The 25,367-nt window shown below is 37.5% G+C and overlaps 1 protein-coding gene across 12 annotated transcripts in view; it reads left to right on the plus strand.

Moving 5' to 3' along the window:
• The window catches only part of TENM4 (teneurin transmembrane protein 4), a 1,584,659-nt gene that overhangs the window by 1,285,907 nt on the left and 273,385 nt on the right, over positions 1-25,367 (plus strand). For all 12 annotated transcript variants that reach the window (XM_074303958.1, XM_074303961.1, XM_074303962.1 and 9 more), the window contains one exon: positions 24,261-24,431. In XM_074303958.1, coding sequence (XP_074160059.1) covers positions 24,261-24,431 — 171 coding nt within the window. The remainder of the gene's footprint in view (positions 1-24,260; positions 24,432-25,367) is intronic.

Consider the following 25,367-nt stretch of genomic DNA (forward strand, 5'->3'; position numbering starts at 1 on the left):
CCTGGAGCTTGGATCTAGGTCTTCTAGAGGGCAAAGATGGTGTCATTTTGATTTTGGTTTCCCTAGAATTTTAGGTAGAGTTTCTTTGGAAAATTAGAGACAAAAATTGAATACAATCAAAAGGCATGGATAGATTACAATCTGAAAATAATCAGGATTCCCTACACCACTGAGACCATGGATCTTATTAAGCTTTGGAGGATATTCAGTACTTAGTAATGTTTATTGAATTTATTGGTTGAATTCTGCTTCTAAGTCTAGTGTTTTCTATACCCTGACCTTATATTTTTCCCCTAGAGATTTACAACAGTACTAGGTTGTAATCCCAGGGATTACTAGCTTCTTTCCTGAATCTTCACTCCTTCTGTGTCCAATCCAGTAATGTCTTTACCCCTGTTGGAGGTTTTATAGACCAAGACCTTGCGACAATAACATGAAATCAGATTGAAAGGGAGGAGCCATTCAATTCAACAAATAATTTTTTAGCTACAAGGACTTGGTAGGCACTGGGGAGATAATGATAAGTAAAATAATCTGCTTGTTCTCTTAAAGTAATTTTTTTTCTCCTAGATGGATTGCAACACATTCACTTACTTCAATATATCAGGGATTTGTGATTTCATCAGAATGACTTCTTTCTTTATCAAAGCAGATCATTGCCCTCCACAAACTTAGTGAGCAGTTTCATGAATTGCTATAGCTGAAAAAATTCATCCCTTAATGTTCAGTTTATCTTTAGGTTGATTCCATGGCCTCCGATTTTCCAGTGGAAATTTAGAGGGATGAGACACTGCCAAGAATAAAATTATATGGATACAAATAGAGACAAATCTGATGAGGAAGAATAAAAAGAACTATCTGAATGCAGAGAAAGAATCTGTCAACCAACTCAAATATAAACACGTGAAGACTATTGAGGGAGAATACTGAAGAATGGCCTGGTCCTTTAATGAACTATCAGGAACTCCAAAGTTCAGAATATGTTTAGGCTGGCCATGAATCCTAACAGATAAGAAGACCTCTTCCTCCCTCGCCCCTCAATTTTGGGAACAAGAGGAAGAGAAAGAAAGAATAGAACCAGTGCTCAGGGATGATTATGACAGTTATAACAGAGGGCAGAGAGAAGGCAAAAGTACTCAATTTTTATTTGTGTTTTGTCTGACAAGGAGATTAAACTTCATCTGAAAAGAATAAAAAAATCATTAACAAAGAATTTAAACTTAAAGTAAGAGAGAAGGTAAAAAAAAAAAAAAATACACTTTGCTGCCCTTAGTGAGCTCAGATCACCAGATCTAGATGGGTTACATCCCAGGGTAATAGAAGAATTGGTAGACATGATTGTTGAACTATTTGTTAATGATCTTTGATAGACTGTGGGAAATGAGACAAGTACCAAAGGTCTAGATAAGGAGAAATGTCATTCTTATCTAAGAAAAAATGAAGAGGTTGAAATCTGCAAATAATGGGCAATGAAGGTAACCATAATTTTTGGCAAATTCTAGATTATTACTAAACAGTTATTAAGTCAACCAACACATATTGAGTTTACTATTTGCCAGGTAATAGCTAAGTACTGAGATTACAAAGAAAAGGTTTTTAAAAAAATCCCTGTCCTTGAGGATTTTACATCCTAACATTGGAGACAACAAATAACAAGTAATAATTTAAAATAAGATAGAAGGTAATCATAGAATATATGACACAATCAGCTAGGGGTTCCAGAAAAGATAGGAGATAGTATTAAATCCTAAAGAAAGCCAGGAAGTCTAAGCATTGGTTGGGAGAGGGCATTACTTTTGGGGAAAATTGCAAAATACACAGAGAGATGCAGTATTATGATTAAAAAATAGCATTTAGGCTAGTGTGTCTAGATCATAGAGTGTGTAATGGGCAATAGAAGTAGGTTGTGAACATTTGGAAAAGCAAACAGTGATCACTCAAAATAATTTTCTTTCTTCCTTTCTCCTCCCTCCTTCCTTTCTTCCCTCCCTCTTTCCCTCTATTCCTCTCTCGCTTCCTTCCTGCCTCCCTTCCTTCCTTCATCCTTCCCTTCTTCCCTTCTTTCCCTTCCTCCCTCCTCCCTCCTTTCTTCCCTCTTTCCTTCCTTTTTTCTATTTCTTTCTTTCTTTTCTTTCTTTCTTTCCTTCTTGACATAGTTACTATACTGGCAAAGTACAGAAATGTTGTAGAAAAAGAATAACTTAATTTTAGTAAGATAATTTAAGAATGCTGTTCAAAAGATATGAACTAGATCATACCACAGGTAGATATATTCAAATCTATTTAAATGACTAGAAGCAAAAAGAGGCTAAAATGAATCTGTGTCATCATGGATGGATGTTTTAGGAGTGTTCCCAAGTGTTCCAAGCCATGGCCCTTTTCTTTTCAATATTTTTTCCAGTGATTTGGATTCAGGCATAAATAGTAGATTTATCAAATTTTTAGGTGACTAAAGACTTAGATAGCTAGCATGTTGAATAAAAAGAAGTCATAATCACTTTGCCTTTATCAGTTTTAAGGGAATCATTTTAGATATTGACAAACTGGATTGTTTTCCAGTGGATGGTGAATAGGCTGGTGAGGGACATGCCATCTAATCAGCTAAAGAATCTGAAGCTGTTTAGTTTGAAGAACAGAAGACTAGGGAGTAAGGGCATGGTGTATAATAGCTTGTTTAGAGTATTCAGAGAACTGCCATGTGGAAGATGGATTACATTTATTCTACTTGGCCCTGGAGGGTAGAATGAGGATTTTAGGAAAGCAGCTTTTAGGTTAATGCCTGGAAAAGACTTTAAAAAGCTCAGAGTTGACCCAAAATTAAATCTCTTTGACCAGGAGATCTCACTGTGAGACATATACCCCGAGGAGGTCAAAGACAAAAAAAAAATAATAATAATAAATAAGTCCCTATAAGATTGTTCGTAGCAGCTAACTTTTATTGTAGCAAAGAACTGGAAGAAAAGTATACACCCATTAATCGGAGGTTTAACCATTAATTGGCTAAAAAGGATAGAATGTGAATTTAGTGCTTCATTACTAAACTGAAACAACAAGAACAGGGAGAAGCATGAAAAGCCTATATGAACAGATACAAAATGAAGTAAACAAAAAGATATGATATATACAGTGATAAAAAATGGAAAGGAATAAATTCTTAATAATTATAATGGCCAAGATTGGCCTAAAAGAAAAGATAAGAAAATGCCATCTGCTTCCTTCTTTGTTGAGGTGAAGGTCTTTGGGTATGAACAATGCATATAATGTCAGATTAGCTGATAAGTGAGTTTGGCTGAACTCATTTTTCCTCTCCTCTTTCTTCTATTTCAAGGGATGACTCTCTAAGGAGGGTCAAGGGATACATTAGTAATATAAAAATAAACAAAAAGTTTTTAGAAACTGATGATAAGTTCCCTGTTAAGCTGAAGGCAGAGGCAGGAATGTCTTATGGGAAAGTCACTATTCAGTTATGATCTTGGAAGATAATTAGGATTTCAACAGACATAAATGGAGGAAGAGTAAATTCCAGTCTTGCCAACAGATGAACATATGCAGTGGTAGTATATCATAGATTTGTATGTGGGAGCAATTACCCATTGGTTTATACTGTAAAGCAGGGGAGGGAGAAAAAGATGAGATTAGTTGACAATAAAGCAGTAAAGGTTTAATGAAGCCATATTATGAAGGACATTAAATGTCAGACTGAGAAGTTTAGGATCAGTATATTTTTAAGGAGACTTCAAGATTGTCTCATGTCCATCATATTCTTTTTGCTCGCGGTCACTGTCTTTGTTCATCTTTTCTTCTCTGAACTACTGCAATAAGGTTTCCTTATCTGGAAGATACTCATTCTTCACTCTCACCTCCTAGAATCCTTACCTTCAAATTCTGTTTTATAATCTCTCTGGTTGTTAGTATTCTCTCATTCTTCATAATTTCATGTATGGACTTAGCTATTTACCTGTCCTATATCTCTCTCCGGTGAATGTAAGCTGCCTGAGGTCAGAGATTTCTGTATTTGTATATATCCTAGCACTGAACCCTGCACCAGGCAAGCATTTGATAAATGTGCCCTGGTTTCAATGCTTATTGGGCCATTAAGAATCAGGTTACTTATTGTTTAAAGGTTCATGAGTTTTGCCTGGATTGGTAATGTCTAAGCTAAGGGGCAAAGGAGGAGACTGGGTAACACTCATTTGTCTCCCAGCCTCCGGCTCCACATTGTCTGACTCTCCCATTCTTGTATTCCTGTCTGCAACAAACGCATTGTCAGGATAAGTTAAATTTTTGTTAGGAAGCTCTGCTAGCTGGTGTGTACCATGAAACCAGATTTATCTTTCCTCCCAGCCCTGAGTGGGATTTTACCCAGAGAAAAGGAAAAACTACCAGTGTCATTACTTGTTCTGAGCCCTCCATTTAATCACAGCTTCTCACACTATCATTCAGTCACTTGCTTGCGGAGACAGTGAGTGTGTGTGTGTGTTTGTAGATCCATACATTTGTGGAGGGTATTGAGGGGAAAGGATAAGATCGATGAAAGAAGGGATCAAATACAATTTTAACATGATTGCTTTTTTTCTGGGTTTTGTTTTGTTTGAAGAAGAGAAAACTCTGTCTTGTTCTTCCATTTAGAATGTGGATTACATCTTTTAACTTTTCACTAAGCCAGTTTCATAACAGATATCCTATGTGATTGCTCAGTCCTGAAGTTTTATAGTTTCATGCATTATTTTTGGTTGAGAGGTTGTCCTATGAGGGTTATTTGAAGGAACTAGGGGATGCTTAGCCTAGAGAAAAAAAGAACTTGGGAGGGGGAAGTAAAGAACAATATAATAACTGTCTTCGAATATCTGAAGGAAGATTAAAGGAAGGAATGCACAGATTATTTTATGTGACCCCATGGGGTAGAAGCAGTATCAGTAAAAGTCATAAATAGGCAACTTTCAGTTCAGTATAAGAAAAAATGTCTAAGATTAGAACTATCCAGTAGCTTTGAAAGGGAAGTAGATTTTCATCAGACTGAATGACTCTTTGTTTGGAATATTGAATCAGTTAGGAAGCTCTGCTAGCTGGTGTGTACCATGAAACCAGATTTATCTTTCCTCCCAGCCCTGGAGTCAGAAAGACCAGAGTTCAAATCCTAACTCAGATATTTCTTGGTTATGTGACTGTGGGCAAGTCATTAAACTTTTATCTGCCTCAGTTTTCTCATGTGTAAAATGGGAATAGTATTATCACCATCCTTCCTAGGATTATTCAGAGAATCAAATGATATAGAATATGTAAAGTATTTTGAAAATATTGAAGCATTATATAAATTCTAGTTTTAATAAAACATTGTAGAGGAGACTCATGTATGAGTTAAAAGTTGAATCCCGAGATCAAACCAAATCCTTAGATTTTGTAGTAAACCATTTTTTGGAGCTTAAAGAAAATATTGTGTTAAAAGGATGCTGGAACTCTTGTCTTCCCAGAAATCAGCAGGAATCAGGATCACTAAACGTCTTTATTCTTGATTTTTTACGGTCAAAGTCAGGGGCTTAGGCCTAGCAATCTCACACACACCTTCTTCCCTCAAATGCCAGGAGAGACTGACTCAGTGTCCCAGTCTCAATTCTTCTTCCTCCTCCTACTCCTCCCACACACGTCACTTCCCCCTCTTTGTCCCACCAATCAAGTCAGCACAGAACAGCTGGGGAGGGAACCGTCAAACAAGTTAATAGGGAACTGTCCAATTCGCAATTAGTCTCACGTGCTTCATTATCCAAGTGCATTGCTCAGTTCTAGCCCTTTACAAAAGGAGAACTACATTGAAATTTATAATTCAGCCTATATTTTGGAAGGCCAGGTGGCAAAGTGGACAGAGTACTGGATCTGGGGTTAGAAAGAACAGAGTTCAAATCCATCCTCAGATACTTATTAGCTGTGTGACTAGGCAAGTTACTTAACTGCTCCATGACCTTATCTGTAAAATGAGAGTCATAATAGCACGTATCTTCCAGTATTTATATGAAGATCAAATAAGGTAATATTTGTAATATCCATTGCAAATCTTAAAACACCATATAAGTGTTATCTGGGTGGTTAGGTGGTACCATAGTGCAGAGAGTGCCAGACTTGGAATTCAAATCCAGCCTCAGACACTTAGTAGCTATGTGGTCCTAGGTCAGTCACTTTACCTTGTTTGCCTCAGTTTCCCCATTTGCAAAATGAGGTGAAGAAGAAAATAGCAAACTTCTCCAGTACTATTACCAAGAAAAGCCCAAAAGGGTCATGAAAGACATAACTGGAAATGGCTGAACAACAACAACAACAACAAGAAGTGCTATCAACTATTACTACAGATATTTATTGAGTTCCTCCTACAAGCAAGGCCTAATGTCAGGGGCTCAGAGACATAAAAAGTTAGAAAAAACACAATTGCTTCTCTGAAGAAAAACACAGTTTGAAGTAGTAAAATAATATACAAATCCCAAATGTCAAGCATTAGGGGAGTCATTTCAGGCTTAATAAAGTTGTTGTTTTTAAATTATTTGGAAAATTATGGAATCCAGTTGGACTAAAATATTAGATAAAAGCAGAGATGTGTTGAAGGCACCTATGATATTTTATTCACAAATAACAATTTAAATTATTTAAATTATTCTTTATTATAAAGCAATATTACTGCAAGTTTCCTTCTTTAGAGAATTTTGTCAGCATGAATATCCAAGGAATAGGGTAAACATTTTTACTACAATATTTGGCTATATTTCAGTCTATGCTATTATTTCAACAATTAGAGTCCTAATCAAATGGAATTTGCCACTTAATTCTGTCCTCAGTTGGCTGACCTAGAGCCTCAGTAGTTACCAAGCAAGGTGCTGGGCCCCTCTTTAAGACTGCCTGTCCTCATTTCTCTAATTGAAGTTAATACCCCAGTGGGAAAAGGCCAAGACCAATAATATATACACAAATTAAAATTCCATCAAGAGGTATACTGGGACCATATTATAATTGACTTTGAACATCAAAAAATACCTGCGTCATATGGACCGTATCACAGAGGGAATGGAGAAGGGAAAATGCTGTTTAACTTAGGGTTGCACAGTACATATCACAGAGAATTGACTGGTGAAGAACACAGAAATAAGGGACTTCTTAGTAATTTTCCTAATAACTGCAAAAACAGTCCTTTTACTTTCTGTCTTCCTTTCCTATCAGCATGGGCAAAATCAGAGTAATGGCTCACATTTCCAATTACTTATTCCCCTGGCATTTTCTCATTGTATCTCCATGAGGTACACAGGATTATGCCCATTTTATAGATCATGAGCCTCCCCCAAAGTCTTGGTGGCAGAGAGGATACCTGGGAGCTCTTTCATAGTCTAAGCTAGTGGAATAAAAGATCTAAGCCCTCCCTAGTTGGAAAAGCTTTCACCAGGTATCTGGTGATGAATTGCTTGTCTGCTGTTTTAGGTCCATCCTAGCTAAGTTAAGGGAAGCTTATTACCAGCTTAGCTGTAAGTGGTGAATTCTGTGGTCAGTGGAACTCTCGAACAATATTTAGTAAGTTAACAAAGGGTCTGATGATCTCTGCCTTAGTGCAGTAACCACCCAGGTGAATGAAATCATAGATCCCCAAAGGAGTAAAGAATTACAGGTGGAGGTACTCAGGCTCAGAGTGGAAACAGTTAATGACTCATAAAAATTTAGAGCTGAAAGTGTTCTTATGAAAGCATAAAATATTAGTTGGTGGTTCTTAAAGGGATCCTGAAACATTAACTAGATAGATAGATAGATAGATAGATAGATAGATAGATAGATAGATAGATAGATAGATAGATAGATAGATAGATAGAGCCAAAAGAGGGAGGGGGGGAGGGGGAGGAGAGGATGCTTTCCACCTAACAATCCTATGAGATAATGTAAGTGTTATTATTCCCATGTTAGAGATGGAGAACTAAGGTACTGAGAAGTAAGGAAATTTGCCTAAGGTTACAATAGCAAATTTGTGATGGAGCTGAGACTCGGATCTGATAATATGAAGGGAAGTTTAGTACCCCTTCTGTCGTAGATCTAAGAAGAAAGCATACCTATTAAATAAAGTGAAAGTGAGACCCAATTTTGATAAGCTGAAATACTTTTAAATAGAAATAGTTTTTAAAAATGGATTGACAACTATTCCTTTTCCACTCCCCTCCCCCAATCAAAAAAAAAAAAAAATCCAGCTGTCCTTCCCAAAGAAATAAATACAAAGAATGTTTCCCCCTTCTCCCAGTAAGGGCCAGGCTCTGTGCCCGGGTATGGAGTTTCCCTGTCTGTGGGGCAGAGCTCATCCATTAGCAGTCTGAATAGCCAGGCAATCACTTGAATTTCTTTGATCCCTGGGGTAATTAGGGAGGCATGAATAGGAAGTGCTGACTCTTTGCCTTGAACAAACACAGAGTTTAACCACTTCCTTTATGTAGAGGTCTTTCCTTTAACATTTCAAAGGACTATGTGATTTGCCTTGAAACTGCCCCCTTTTTTTCAGTTCAGCACAATTGAGGGCTAAATGAGAACCTGCCTCATTCTGCTCAGAAGAAACAAATTTTCTCCCCTATGCTGTCTCCTTGCTCATTCATCCATGCTTGCATTCATTCGTTCATTCATTCATTTAACAGATGTACAGGCTGGAACAGCCTGGAAGATAGATTACAAAACTTCATCCATCTGCAAGTTTTTATACCAAACTTAGCCCCATACTTAGTCCCATTAGAGTGATGACTGAAACCCCACAGAATGTCAGGACTGGGGAGGACCTTGGAAAATAGAATATCATCCAAACATAGAAGGTAGAAATAGAAGGAAACTCAGTATAAAATGTTCAAATTTAGAATGTCAGAGCTGAAAGGGATCATGGAAAATTGAGCATATAGAACACAGAATACTGGAATTGGAAATTACTTCTAAGATCTCTATGCCCATATTTTATAGAAGAAAAACAAAAAAAAGAAAAGAGGGAAAGTTGATTTGTTCATTTATTCAATAACCATTTTTTAAGGAGCCATTTGATCAAAGCTTTATCACTAGCTTGGGACCAAGCTGGTGTGGAACCCAAGGCTCAGTATTTTTTGAAAACATTTTAATGGATTTTTAAAAATGATTTGTCTGACAAACTTCTTCCTATACTATACTAGGAAAAAGACAATGCATGTTTCTGTCTTCTTTTAAGAAAATGGGGGATTTGGAGTTCTTCCATTTTCTAGAAAAACACCTGAATTTTGCGATATGCAGATTAATGAAGAGAATCTGCTGGGTTGAAATTAATTCCATAGCCTGAAAAAATCCCACGGATTTTTTAATTTTATTTTTTGCGTAGGTAAAAAAGACCATTCATTCTTTGCCTCATTTTTTACCTAGTCTTAATCAGTAAATGAGCCTTAACATAGTCAAACTGAAAGTTGAGAAGAGCCTTAGCTTTAAAAGCCACTGCTTCTGGCCATCTCCAGTAATCCTGATCTATATCTGACCACTGGAACCAGATGGCTCTGGAGCTCTTTGCACAGTCCTCCCTCACATAAATGCAATTCAGTTTCAAATCATGGCCTCACCTTCCTGTTGTCATGGCCATCTTCAAGATGATTCTTCTAGACTCTAAGCCTGGCACTTCATCCCCTGTGCCAACCAAGAATACAGAATGTTAAAAGGGTCAGAAAATAGCAAAACTAAAGTTCAAACCCAGGTCCAGCTCATTCAATTATTCACTTCACAGGCTTGACATGGATAAAGTTTTAATTCCTTATAATTCCCAAATAATCAGAACTCTAGAATAAAAGTTTTGATGGGGTTCAGAAGAGATAGATTTTTCTTGTATTTTTAATACATAACTCTCTTGGACTAAGGCAGCTGAGATTTAGAATCTTGTTTATCTTGAGCCATCTTGTATCCTTTACATTAATTATTTCCTCTCATAGGCCTTCCCTTAGACAGACTTACTTCTTGGTCTCCCCACCTTTTTTTTTTTTTCTCTGAGATTGGGGTTAAGTGACTTGCCCAGGGTCACACAGCTAGGAAGTGTTAAGTGTCTGAGACCACATTTGAACTCACGTCCTCCTGAATTCAAGGCTGGTGCTCTATCCACTGCGCCACCTAGCGGCCCCTCGAGCCACCTTTTGATAAAAATGTGCTTTCTCTCTGAAATATCAAGGGAAATGACCAAAAACAATTGGTTAATCACATGGAAAGCTTCCATGTGAGTTTTGAATTATAAAATAATCATGTCGTAAAAGTTCTGAATCATGAAATTTTTTTATTAAAAATGCATACGATATTTTCTTTGGATATTGATTGATTTGAAAACCATAGAATCATATAGATGAATTATTATTATAGATAAGGTTTGGGTTAGAAAACTCCTAGGTTTTCTTCCACCTCAGAGACTCTGGCATTATTTGAAACAAAAATTCTCAAACTAGAAGGGGCTTAGAGATCCTTTTGTATAACATCTTCCTACCCCACTTCAGATTTTACAGAGAGGCCTCAGATTTTGAACATAGTCTCAGAACTCTGATTACTCTTAGATAGAAGCAGGTCTGAAGATTTCATTACATTAAAATAAAATGCTTGATTGATCTGCTGAATACATATTAAATCGGGGGCCCATATCCTATAACAGTACCTTCTCACCACTTTCAGATGCCCCAGGGAATTGATAAGTATTTTTCTTGTCTGTGAATTACAGGATATCTTTGCCTTTTCTTCCATTGGAAGACGATTTATTGCCTAGCTTCCTTTCAATCTTGCATGATTCCACCTGATTTATTGAAATATTGACAAACTGGCAGCAAGTTCATACTGAAAGACTTTTTTTTAGATATTACATATTACAAAAGTATGATTAACTTTGCTATTGACAATTCTCAGGGAAAAAAATAAGCACTTAATTTTGGTGCAGAAAGATGTTTACTCTGATCATTGCAGTCAAGTTTTTCCAGAGATAGGAGTAAAAATCGTGCATTTATTTGATTTAACATGCTCTCAGACAATTCCTAGGCAGGATACTGTCAGAGTGTTTTATAGATCTTGGAGTATTAGGTCTGGAAGGGAACTCAGAATCACAGAAAATAAGAACATAATGCTAGAATTTGAAGGGACCTTGGGATATAGAATTTTTGATCATAGAATGTAAGATTTCAAAGGGACATTAGACATGATAAAAATTAACTCCTTCTCTCTCCCTCTTCCCTGTTTTATTTTTTTTTAATTTAGTATAACCAAGGCCTAAAATAAGCTTAGTCATTTGATGAAAGGCATACAGACGATATCAGAAATAGGTCTAAACCTAAAATTGCTTTGGAGTTTTCAACAGCATATGCTATCTTTTTAGGGAATCTTTGTACAAATCTTAGTTTGAAGATTGTAGGGGCCAAGTATCCTGGGACACATGGCAAGAATCCCATCAGGTAATGGGAGTAGTTGTGAGCTATCAGCCTAGACAAATAGAAAATGTTGCATTGAGGAAGATAAGAGAGCTTACTATAAGGTATCAGGATGAGATTGAACTGAAGTGCTTGTGGAGATGGTTTGAAAGACCTTTTAGTGACCCCTAGGAATAATTATACTATTCAGCTTTTGTAGGAAATTATTTTTATCTTGTGATTTCAGTACAAATTAGATAAATGGTAATTATTTTTATAATTTTTTTTGGTTTACTAATTAATTAACAAAGACCATATGTTTTTAATACTCCCACAAGATACAATATTTAGTATGTAGCTTTATAATAATATTCACAGAATCATAGCATCTCAGATTGGCAAGCTACTTAGACCAAACCAAAGAGAGAGTTTGCTCAATAGCATCAATCATTGCTATCAGTACCAGGCTAGTTAACAAGCACTTATTAAGTGCCTTTTATGTGCCAGACCTTGTGCAAAGAGCTAGGAATAAAAAAGTTCCTTCTTTCAAGGAACTTATATTTTAATAGGGGAAGACAGCATATAAAAGAGCTGAAAGAAGTGGAGGTTGAGGAGGAAATCCTGTGTTCCTATAAGATATTCTCTTTTGGGCAAGAGTTCTTGGAACCTTTTAGCAAGTGACCAAAGGTGGTAAGCTGTACCAAATGAACATGACAAAAAGAATGCAAACTCAGAATATGATATTCTTGTATTCCTTCCAAGTTTTGATTTTCTATACCATATTCTAATGCTTTGTCTTATTATTACTTACACTAACATCCTGTTATTCTTTGATTAAAGTACCCTGCCCAATATTATAGGATAATATCCTAGAAGACCTGGATTCAAATCCTGATTATTTTTCTTAGTGTCTGTGAGATTTGGGATAAATTGCCTAATCTCTCCAAAACTTAGTCTTTTCTCCTATAAATTTAGGGGATTAGAATAGATGACCTTCCTTGTTTCCTTCTAACACTAATTTTATGATTCCACCGTCCTTTGGTCCCTTGCTTCTATTCCCTTATCCCCAAGGACCCAGCCAATGCTAAATTCATTTTTTTATCACCTGGCTCCTAGATTACCATGCTGTCTCCTAATTCCTTTCCTTTATTCCATTCTCCTTCCCAACAGTATTAAAACACAGGTGTAAAAATGGTCACTCCACTGATCAAAAGCCATTGATGGTTCCCTACTGCCTCTAACATAATACATAAATTCCTCCTACTTGTTTAATTCCATCCACAATCTGCCTTCGACCCGCTTTTTCAGCCTTATCTCATATTATTCCCCTTCATGCAGTCTGCATTCCATCCATTTTCCACAAAACAGCTCTCCAAACAGGACATTCCATTTTCTGCTTCTCTTGCATGTGCACGGGCTCTTCCTGGTTCCTGGAATGCATTTTTTCTCACCCCTGCGTCTCAAGATCCTTACCTTCCTTCATGCCTGAAAAGAATGCAATTTAACAGACTCTCTCTCCCTTCAGAATAGCTCAGAACAGTTGTGCTTTCAATAAGAGCTTTCCAATTTTCGACTTAATTTCAAGCATTGTAATTGATTGGTTTGGTAATTATTACCTCCTCGGCTTGGCCAAGTCAACAAGCTAATAGAAAGAAGTCGAACAATGTGTTTTTCACCCCTTCTGCTGACTTCTGTGGTTTCTGAAGGTCTCTTATGCCTTACTAAGCATGTCTCCTTTTCTCCTCCCCATGATCTATCACAATCATCTCATTCTCCCCTCTAACTCCCTCAGTCAATCAGCTTGTCCCAGGAGCCATCCCTCCCTCTCCCCCCCTTTTTTTTGACCTTGTGAATTACTGTCTGGGTTGATCCTTTGTTCATCTTCAAGATTCTTTCTGCTTTTAAGACAAAATTGCACCACATCAGTCCAACTTTTAAAGCCAACTCTGAAAATCCAATTGCCTCTCGAAGTGAAAACTGATAGATTATTCCCAGGAAGAGAATAGCCTCACTTTGTTCAACACAAAATACTTGCATAATGATGAAGAGCGAGGATGCTGAGAAATGTTAAAGCCTCATTGTCCCCTCCTCTCATCAGATTGTAGTGCCACCGAAAAGAGCCTGGTTTTGCAAAGTAGAGAGCCAGGATTTGAATCCCATTGTTCCACTTAATAATACCTTTGTAATTTTGCCCAAATGGCATCCCTGGTCTAATCCTTAATTGTAAATTTGTAAATCCATTTGTAAAATGGAGGGGTTGGATAGGGGGGGTTTATGAGTTCCTGAATTTGTGATATCTTCCATTCCCCAGCTGCCACATTTTAGAAGGGGCATTGACAAATTAGTACATGTAAGTGGATGGAAGATTCGAAACCATGACTGGTAGTCATAGGAAAAGGAAATATTCAGACTGGAGAAGGGAAGAATTTATGATGAGATGTAATCAAACTCTCTAAATGTCATAAGGACTGTCAGAAGAAAAGAATTGCCTCGTAACAACTGCCCAGAATAATTATTGACTGCCTGAACATGGAGTGTGTGCTTGTGAGCATCCTTTCCCTGGGGGAGGCAGAGGAACCTGGTTACCCCTTGTAGATCACACCCATTGAACATATTCACATTTGGACGCAATGGTCACTGAAGACTTTTCCAGCTCTTTGATCCTGTGACTCACTGTTAGACTCAGACAGGCCATATAAGAAAATTCTTATGGTGTAAACATACAATCTGAGATTCTAAAATGTTGACTGCTTTGTTCCATTTAACCTAGTTAAGTTATTCAGCTCTCAAAATTCTACATTAAATTTAAGAGTTAGCTGTCACGTATTGGAAAGATTCCCAGCCTTCAGAACATTAAAGACTTGAATGCAGAATCTGGCTCTGGTAAGCCTCTTTGGGCAAATCAGTTCCTTTCCCTAGGCCTATTGCATCCTCCATGAAATGGAGAATAATAGAAGGGGCACAACCTACCTTATGGAGGTCTTAAGACAATCAAAAAATAGATGCAAGCATAGATGCAAGGTGGTTTAAATGAAAGAGCTCTTGGGTTTGAGTTAGAAGGCTTAGTTAGAGTGAAGTCTTCTCTTCTTGGTGAAAATCACTTTGCCTCTCAGTTTCTACCTCAGTTAAATGCAATAGTGTATCCCTAAGGGCCCTTCTAAAGGTCACAGAATTCCAGTCAGAGGTTCTGTAAAGTGCTTTATAACTACAAAGCCTTCCATGAATGGAAGCTGTCATTAATCACCTAAAATTCCACCCTTAGGTATTGAATTCAATGCTCAGGTTTGTTTCTATCATCAATAAATATTTATTGAGCTGCCATAACTTTCCAGGCACTGTTCTCAGGGCTGAATAAAACAACCTGAGCAAGGTCAAAATGTCAATCCAAGGGCCAGATCACATAAAAACTTGATCACCATTGTTTTTTTCACCCATAGACATCCATCCCATAAAGGAAAGAACCCCAGACAGCTAAAGAAAGCATTGGGTTCCGGAGGGATAAGTGTCATCAAATGATGATGACGATAGCTAACAATACCTCTGTAGCACATGGAGCAGCTAGGGGATGCTGTAGATAGAGTTTGGGACCCGAAGTCAATAAATCTTAGCTCAAGGGCTTAAACCTAGATCCTCTATGAAAAAATCCACTTCTCATTCTGCCCCATCACGTTATCTCTGGAGCCTTTCCTTCCTTAATGTTGAGAAATTCATTAGGTTGAGAAGATGTCTGTGGCTATAGATCTTCTTCCTGGAGGTTCGATTCAGCCTTCTGCAGAAGAGTATTGGCTTGGAAGTCTGGGGACCAGAGCTCTCCATCTGCTTCTGTAGCTATTATAGCTGCCTGATTTTAAGCAGATCTCTTATCGTGTCTGAACCTCAGCTTCCACTTCCTCAGAGGAAGGAAAATAGATGAAGGGATGGCAGAGGTCAGCTTGCAGCAATAAAACATGCTGTGCTAATTGATGACACCTCAAATCCATTGACAAATGCCTCCCTGGCTCCAGAAGGGAGAGGTAGGATTAGGAAAGCATCCTCTCTGAGAGGTCCCCCTGAGCTTGAAATGTCCTAGGGGTGGGCCTGTGCATCTGTAATCTGAGGACCAGTCCTACTTAATTTGGAAATGCTTATCAACAGGAGCAACTAGGACTAGCTTATGATAGGGCTTGTGTTAGTGTAGGGAGAATGCACTAATGGAAAATGCATTGTTGAATTTATTATTTACCATTTCAAAAATATTTCTGTATGATTTTTCATGTGATTTTAAGAGGCAGGAACATGAGGTGGAGAGAGTGCCGCCCTTCAAGTCAAGAGGCCTCAGTTTAAAAATCAGCTTACCAGTCCTGTGAGTTTAGGCAAGTCAGTTTTCTTATCTGTGTAATGGGTATAATACAACTGGCATGTGTGCCACATAGGATTGTCTTGAGAAAAATATTTTGTAACCTCTGCTTTAGCATCTACACACTCCAACTGATTTTTCTAAAGTGGATTCCATTAGTATCTTGATATATAGGAACCTGCTATTAAGGACCATACCTAGTGATTACCTTGAGTTGTTCATTTTTTCAGTTAGTGACTCCCAAAACAGGTTTCATCAACTCTATCCTCATGTGGGTTGTATACCATTGAAACTACTGTTGGTTCTGGAGCAGTAGAAGCTGCCTCTTAATGACTTTGACAATTGTCTCCTGCTCTTTAAATGTGGAGAGAGCCTGCAGTATCCGAACATATATTGAAGGTGTTGTTTTTTTTCTCCAAAAATGTCAAGATGGAGGATGCACTTTCGGAGCCACAGCTCATATCTTGCTGGGCAGAAAAAAGCCAGAGAAAATGTCAGCAGTGGGATCAGATTGACCTGATACTAAGAGCATCAGGAGTCCGAACTACTTTTGCAACTTCACTTTGCTTTTAGGAACCATTAACATTTCAAAGCAGGTGATTGTGTCAGTGGTAGCCCCTTCCAGAGTCTTGTTCAGAACTGTCTTTAGCATCTTTTCACCCTTTTATTGAATTATGCATTAGTTTCACAGAAGAAGACAGCACCAAATTATTTGTTCATAATGCTTTCAAAGCATTTAAAGAAGATTCTGCAGAAATGACTATAAATACAATATAGATCTATCACTTATATAGCTGATGTAGATATGGGAGTGGGATTTGAAAACTAGCATGTTCTGGGGGACATTAATGAGATTAGGAGCCAATAAACCTGGGAAACGAGATGAGAAGTCTAGTCTTGCCAAAGAATGCACCTGCCTTAAAAAAAAAAAAAGTTTTAAAATGCTAGATAAGAGAATACATGTTAAATCTGAGAGAAAATGATCTTCAAAATCAGAAGGGGGGCAAAGTTGGGAAAAAGACTGTATCTGCAGTAAAAATATGTCCCCTGAAAGAATTAAAATGGAGGTGGTATCCTTTTATTATTGGTGGCGTAGAATTCACAAGCCCTCTTTTCTTTTCTTTTCTTTTGTTTGTTTGTTGTTGTTTATTTATTTTGTTATAGCTTTTTATTTACAAGATATATGCATGGGTAATTTTTCAGCATTGACAATTGCAAAACCTTTTGTTACAAATTTTCCCCTCCGTCTCCTCCCTCCCTCAGAAGGCAGGTTGACCAATACATGTTAAATATGTTAAAGTATAAGTTAAATACAATATATGTATACATGTCCATACAGTTATTTTACAAGCCCCTCTTTTCAATGTAGCTATTATTGTTATTCAATTTTTTCAGTTGTATTCAATTCTTCATGACCCTCATTTGGAGTTTGTGCTCAACTTGTGTCTAAAGCCACATTTGAATTCAGAAAGGTAAATCTTCCTGACTTTATACAGGTTCAGCACTTTATTCACTGCACCACCCTAGCTACCATGAGTTACTGCACTTCAGCTGAGTTCCATGATATCATAGGAAGAACACTGAACTTTTAAGGCAGAAGACCTGCGTTTGAGGTTTAGCTCAGATTTATTCCTTGAGTACCATCATCCTTCCATTGTTCTCTAAAGATCTGGTGTCTTAGTTGCTTCCCTTTATTCCCCATTTTCCTTTTCTCTATTCTATAACCTCTGAGTCTACAACCTCATTCTATAACAGATTCACTTCATCTGTCAGGGCTTCAGAGGTAGAGTCTATGAGGTTCTGCTCTTCTATCTTGCATCCTTCTGATACTTTAAGTACCATTTAAGTGCCATTTATCCCTGGCTTCTCTTCTCTTTTTCTGACTCTTGTGTTGTGTCTCTCTGTCTCTGTTTCTCTCTGTCTCTCTTACTCTCTCTCTAGCTTTCTTCCTCTCCCTCGCTATCTCTCCCTGTCTGTCTCATCCCTAGTAGATACCTCTATGTCCTTCTACCTCACTCAGATCAATAGTATTCTGAAAAAATTTGACTTTTAAACATGAGAAATGATTTCATTACTTATTCTTTTCTTGATAACAATAACTCTTTACCTTGCTTATGTTTGTGTTTGTAGTGTTTGAAAGTCAAATATTTTGCTTATTTTTTGGGGGGTCTTTCCAAAATATCTTAATACCTCTATTTTGCTAACTATCATCTTTTTCCATTGCTAATTAGATTTGTGTTCATAGGAAGGAAGGAAGGAAAGGAAGGAAGGAAGGGAGGGAGGGAGAAAGGAAGGGAGGGAGGGAGAAAGGAAGGAGAGAGGGAAAGGAAGAAAACAAAATTATATAATTTTGAATGATTGAATGTTTTTATGGTCTAAAATATTCATTTTCTGATAGCCTCCTTTCCAGGGATGAATCTCTTTTACTCTAATTAAGTTGATCATTAAACAATAAAATATAAAGTAAAACTAGACATATATTTAAAACAGTTTCAGATTGATAGGAATTTCTAGAGTTTGCATTCTAGCAGATCATATCTAAGACTGCAACATGAGTTTCTTTGCTTTTTAAAAATACGGCATTCTTTTCTGTCAATTCTTTTGACTACAAAATTAACATTATGACTACTTGTCTTTGAAATAATTTAACTTAGTCACTACATTTCTCAGCATTTGAAGTTATCTTTCACCCTTTTTGGTGATCTATGGATTCTCTCAAGAAGAGCTTTGTTGTCTATATTCAAAAATTCTGAAAGACTTTCTTATATTATTTCTCAAATTATGGCACAATTTTTTTTACTTCTGAGAGACCTATAATTCTTATATTATCTCTGTACATTTTTTCTTCAAGATCAGTCTTTTTAACTTCTTTTGGGGTGAGGGATTGCAAAGGGCATTTACACAGTCACTGAAGCAGTAAAAGTCTTTCCTCAGTCAAAAGCCTCAGTCAAAAGGTAGTATGCTCATTCCATCTCCTTTCCTTTCCATTAATTAGAAGAGTTAATATTTGCTATTTCTTGTGGGCTATAGGAAAGGACCAGGTACGCTTAGCAGAGTTGCTAAAGCAGCAAGGGTCTCTATCCTAGGGCAATTCAGTGTGGCTTATGCTCTCTTTGAAGGCTGCTGGGAGAAGGGTTTTGAATATGATCTCCAAGATGGCAGACAAGTGGCTTGTTTCAAGACTCTTTATTCATCTAACTCCACCAAATAATAATAATAATGTGTCACATGAAAAGAAATTCCAAAACAAGACAGATTTCAATTAAAGCCTCAGTGAATTAACCTCTGAAAAGTCTTGTAGTTCAGATGATCAAGAAATTTTTGTAGTTTATGTTATTGTAATGGTCCAACTCATTTTTAGAGAGGAGGTTGTTTGTTTCTAAGCCACTTCTATAAAAGTTGGAGATCATTGGCATTTTCAGGGATATGCTGAACTCATCATAGAATCTTAGGACTGGGAAGGGTATTAAAACCCTACCTAAAGAAATATATTTGGAAGGCTGTTTTCAACTATTAATTTATTTATATATACTTAGGGAAGGAAGGAAAGGAAAGGAAAGGAAAGGAAAGGAAAGGAAAGGAAAGGAAAGGAAAGGAAAGGAAAGGAAAGGAAAGGAAAGGAAAGGAAAGGAAAGGAAAGGAAAGGAAAGGAAAGGAAAGGAAAGGAAAGGAAAGGAAAGGAAAGGAAAGGAAAGGAAAGAAGAAAGGAAGGAAGGAAGAAAGGAAGGAAGAAAGGAAAAAAGAAAGGAAGAAAGAAAGGAAGAAGGGAGGGAGGGAGAAAGGAAGGAGAGAGGGAAAGGAAGAAAACAAACATTAATCTGTGTCTGTAATTCACTACATAGACCTCAGATTCCTCTTCTGTAAAACAAGGGGGTTGAAATAGATGGTCTCTAAGTCCCATTTCAACATTCTGTATAGTTTGGGTTTTTACATATTTTATTCCAAGGTTTCTTCCAACTCTAATATTCTGTATTTATTTGAACACTGTGTATTCTAAGACTCCAGCTCTAACTGTCCATGTTAAAATGTTCTAAGTTACAAGATCACTTTTCAGCTCTAACACTATATTCTAAATTCTTTTCTAGTACTAATATTCTATGAGTCTATGATTTTATATCATGAGTTCTCTTTAGATTTTCTTGGGTGGCAAGGCTAATTTAATACCTTTATTTGTTCCTTGTTTCTTGTGAGGATGTTTTTTTATAATGTTTGTTTCTATCTTTTCTTCCTCCCTCCATTCTTTTTCCTTTCCTTCTTTTTTATTTTTCCTAGTTTCCTTTCTTTCCTTCTTCCTTTTTTCTTCCCTTTATGTCTTCTTTGTTCCTTTTTTATTCCCTTTCTTCTTTCCTCCCCTTTCTTTATTCCTTTCTTCCTATACTTCTAGATAAGGGAAAACTTTCAGAGTAAGTAGAGTTCTCTTTTTAAAGGGTGCTCACTCTTAGATTACTTAATTCTAATTACCTATTAGCAAGACAATACTCTTTGTACAATTAGGTAAGATAATTGATTCTAAAGGGGAGAAAGTGCTAATTTAGCTATATTCATCTGAGGTGTCTGAGTTCCAGACAATTGTCCAATTACTTGTGGAGTTGCCAATATAGAGATCAAAATGGTGAGATAGTAAAAGGAGAGATGAGTTAATTCATCTTTAGAAATATCTGTCATAGGATCATAGATCAGATTTTGAACTGAGGTTTCCACATACCTCACTTAAGACAATCCCAAGCCAATAGAAAAGCAGGTCTATTTCACCACCAGTATAACTTCCATTTGCCACCATTGTAATTTCTCATTTAAAAAAATGAAAATGGTTTATCTTGGGATGTTTACTCCCAAATATGAATTATCTTTGGCTTTTGGATCATAAAGAAGAAAGAATAATGACAATATTTAGCATTCTATGGTTGCAAATTATTTTGTGTATTTTACCTAATTTGGTCCTTATAGTTTATATAGCACTTTATTCACAATATTCCAAATTAAATAAATCCAAAAACAATTATCATTGTTTCATAAGATAAGGACACATGCTCAGAGGGTTGAAATGGCTTATTCTAGAACTGTGGGAAACCTAAAAAGAAATTAGGAAACTTATAAAAGATGAGTTTAGTGGTACAGAAAGTAGACTGCTATTCTTAAATTTAGGAAGAGCTAGGTTCAAATGTCCCTTCTGAAACTTAGTAGCTTTGTGACCATGGACCTCAGTTGTCTCTCCAGTAAAATGGGAATAAAAATGCCTCCAGTACCTGTTTTGCCAGGTTATATCAAATGAGATGTACATTATATTGAATAATCTTAAAACTTTAAAGCACAGTAAAAAATGCCAGTTATTATTAGCACTAGAAGGCCCATGGTATTTTCATTTCACCACCAATAAAACAAACTATTCGTGATTTTCTGGGAGCTGCCATAGAAAATTCTTCTCAAGGAAAAAGTCATATTTGATTGTGTTCTGAAAGCTAGGACAGACTTGGGCTTGGTCAGAGCAAGTGGCCATAGGTATGGCTAGAAGATCAACAGATGATCGATTATGAAAGGCTTGGTTCTTCTCAGGAGTTCAGTGATCCAAAGCAATACCAATACACTTTGGACAGAAAATGCCATTTGTATCAGAAGAGACTGAATGTAAATAAACACATGCTATGTTCACTTCTTTTTTTCTGTTTTTTCAATCTATCCCATGATTTTCCCTTTTGCTCTGATTTTTCTCTCTCAATATAATTCATAAAACAATGTATATTAAAAATAAATTTAAAAAATTTTAAAAGAAATAACTTGAAAAAAATTTTAATAAGATCAGCAGAATCAGAAAATCATAGAACTTAGAGCTAGAACAGATTTCTACGGTTGCCTAGCTCAACATCTATCCAAATCATGAATTCTATCTGTAGTATTCCTGAGACTGTGATCAGTTATTGAGCTTTTGTTTTAATATCTCCAGGGATAAGGAGGGGGTATGAGTAGGAGCAGGAGAAAGAGTTTGGAACTCAAAATTTGAAAAAGAGAATGTTAAAATTGTTTTTATATGTAATTTGGAAAAAATGAAATATTAATTTTTTAAAAAACCTCCAAGAATCCAGAGCAGGCAAATTCCCACAGCCATTCCATGCCAATCTGGAGACAGATCTGGTTGATAGGACATTAACTCTAATGTCTATCTGAAATTGCCTTCCTACTTTCCTGTGACCCATTCTCCCTTAGCCTCCCTCCCTGATTTGTCCTAGTCCTGTCTTCTAGCGCTGAGTAAAATAAGTCTGATCCATCTCATCCCTGCCTTGTATTTATCAAAGTGCTTAGCATGGTGCCTGGTACAGAGTAAGCCTAGAATAAATGCATAATAATGAATTTATAATAACAGAATAAATGCCTATCCTCTTTTCGTTCTCACTGTGCTTGCTTTCCCTACCGATTTCATTTGGAAATTTGGATTTGATAGAGTACCCAGCAGTGTGGTTGGGGAAGAAGGTACCATTTTCCAAATGAAGAACAGCAAATACTAGAATTGTGGGAAATCTAAAAGGAAATTAGGAGACTTGTTAAAGCTGAAGTGTGTATGTCAGCAAAGACAGAGAGGGGGAAAATAATGTTGTAAAGCTAGGCCATTTCCTTTGTTGTATTCTCAGAAGCAAGTCCAGGCTCCCACCAGACGTGTTTACTTTTTCCATATACTGTTCTCTGCTTTGGTCTAATTGCCCTCACATCATTTCTTGGAACAGGCTTCATCTAGTGGGTGGCTTTGCATGAGCTGCTCAAACCACAGTGAGTTCGGGACTAGGCTCATGCAAATTCAATCAGCATTCCATTCTCTATGGGTCCCAGTGAGGGGTCCTTGACCTGATTAGCAGGAAATCCAAAATTCTCCTGGCTGATAGATATGGTCTTTGCTCTGTGCTTATCTCATCTGTCCTCTCTACCCCTTAACTGCCTAGTCACCTAGCCCTTTCCTAAGATAATAACAAAATAATGATAATATCTCACATTTATATAGTGTTTGACATCCCCACCTGAGACAGATAATTCGAGGATTATTATCCCCAGTTTAATAATAATAGCCAGCATTTATGTAGCAAGTAAAGACTGCCATGTGGTTTATGCCTATTATCTCATTTGATCCTCACAAACAATCTTAGGAATAAGGGACTATTCTTATTCCCACTTTACAGATGAGGAAACTGAGACAAGCAGATGGGAATTTACTTACTCAGAGTCACTTAACTAACCAATGCCTAAGGCATTGTAGATATAGTAAATAGTAAGTTTAGAAAAAATAATAGATATATAGAATAAATATTCTCGCTATATAAAAATATAGAGAGAGAATATAATTAATATTATATATATTCTTTGTACAGAGAATATAATAATGAGTATATAATAATAGAATAAATGCCTAATCTCTTTTCATTTTCATTATGCTTGCCTTCCTTATCAATTTAATTTCAAAATTTGAATTTGATCGAGCACCCATTAGAGTGGTTGAGGCGTTAGGAAGAAGTTACCATTTTCCAAATGAAGAGCTCAATGCTTTGTCCATTGTACCAATTTTACAGATAAGGAGTTGAGGTTTGAAATGGCTTTCCCACGGTCACACAACTAGAAGCTTTTAAAACTGAGATTAAAACCCAGGTCTTGTGGCTATGGTCCCCTTCACAAATAACTTCCACACTTTGTAAAAAAAAAAAAAAAAACATCTGGAACAAAACAAAATTGTAAGAAGACCTGATGCTGGCTTTAGCAGACAACTGTTTTGTTTTTGTTTTTGTTTTTTAATTTTTTAAGCAAACTAGTTTGGAAGAGGAGTATCCTGAGTATTCAGAGCCTCCAGGGATGTGCATTGTTTTAGACTACATTGCCCAAACAATTTGGGATTGCCAGGTAGCTGAAGAGCAAGATATTTTAATGATAGGCCTACTAAAAACTCTGAGATTCTTCTCTGATGCTTGATTGTGTTTTGAAGGTGATCTTGGATTCTATTCTGGCTAGATCTTCCCATCATTGATCAATCAGTAAACATTTATTAAGTGCCTACACTGTATCCGGCACTGTACTAAGCACCAGACCTACAAAAAGAGGCAAAAGATACTATCTTCCCTCAAGGAACTTACAGTCTTCCAGAGGCAGCCAGAAACAGTGCTTCATGGAATAACCAGGAGTTCCCTGGATCAGAGTACATTTTTGGGGATAAGGTATAACAAGACTGAAAAGGCAGGAGAGGGCTTCCGGGATGGAACATCTCTGAGCCCAAGCCCAACATAGGGCTGTGTGTCTGTCATCCGAGAACCAGGCTAGCTCTGTTGGGAGAGGCTCCAGCCCTACGTTGATTTGTCGAGCTTGGCAACTCTTGAAAATTTCTCCTAAGTCACAGAGGCCCAGGTCCGAGAGACCACACCATTCTTGCAGTAGGTGTTTTAAAGCAGTGGGCCATGAGTCTCCGAAGTCGGCTTTTCCCTAGTTCCTGTACTTCCTTCCCCCTCATCCCTTTGGGTTTGGAAATTCCCTTTCCCGTTCTCACAGAAAAAGATGACTTTTCTCATTGCTCACCACAGCCATGCACCTGTTTGGCCTAAACTGGCACCTGCAGCCGCTGGAAGGGCAGATGTATGAGATGACGGAGGACACAGTCAGCAGTTGGCCTGTGCCAACAGACGTCTCCCTGTATCCCTCGGGGGGCACAGGGTTAGAGTTACCTGACAGGAAAGGCAAAGAAGCCGGAGAAGGTAGGGTCGGTGTATTGTCCATGTTGTGAGTCCCTTTGTCTGCCTGTGAACTGAAGACATTCACTCACGCCCGCCATGTTCCCCGATGTGGCTCCATGCTCTCCATCCTCACATACTCACTGCTGGCTTCCCACCACCAAGACCACCTGGTCTCTTCATTCTGATTTCATGTTGCTAGATGAGCTAATTTGGGTGGGATGGGATGGAGATTGGCTGTCTTGGTACAGAGCTATATCGCATCTAAACTCCAGAAAAAAGCAACTGGGTGCTTTGCTGTAAAACCTCCAACGCGCTTGTGTTGCCATCTTTGCGTTTTGAAGGAAACCAGACAAGAAACTGAATGGGGAGGACTGAATATTTGACTTTTTAGAGCAGAAAATCCCCTAGGACTGGAATGGCCTTCCCTCAGGCCTTCTTGGTGCACTGAAGGCACCAGGTTCTTTTCCACAAGACCAGAGCCATGGAGAAGGGGAGCCACCCAAAGGTACCAGACTTGTCTGGTGGCTCCTTTGGGGAATGTGGGCATAGATCAGCCTTTGAGTGCCACAGCCTGCTTCACTTCTGGAGTCTCACTCATCTCTGCTGCCATCATGCTCATGCCAGGCTCCAAATGTGTCTATTTGTCTTTTTCTTTCCTTCCCCCTCAGGGAATACTGTGGGAACATCGTCCTTGCCCCATCTGATCTTTTACCTGGTTCTTTTTAACATCATCGGTCTATGGGTGTGCATGCTGGGTGCCCATATGCTTGTTTATCAACTCCAATGTCGATTTATCTTTTGATCTCCCATTGTACCAAAATTAACTTAAAACAACAGACCTCCCACAGGAGCCAGAGCAGAAAGAGAGAGTCAAATACCCTGCCAGTTCTCTGAGATGCTCTGATAAATTCCCATATATAACTAGTCAAAAATAGATAGAAAATCATTTTAAGATGA

This window comes from Sminthopsis crassicaudata, chromosome 3, assembly GCF_048593235.1.
Source record: "Sminthopsis crassicaudata isolate SCR6 chromosome 3, ASM4859323v1, whole genome shotgun sequence".
Taxonomy (NCBI): Eukaryota; Metazoa; Chordata; class Mammalia; order Dasyuromorphia; family Dasyuridae; genus Sminthopsis; species Sminthopsis crassicaudata.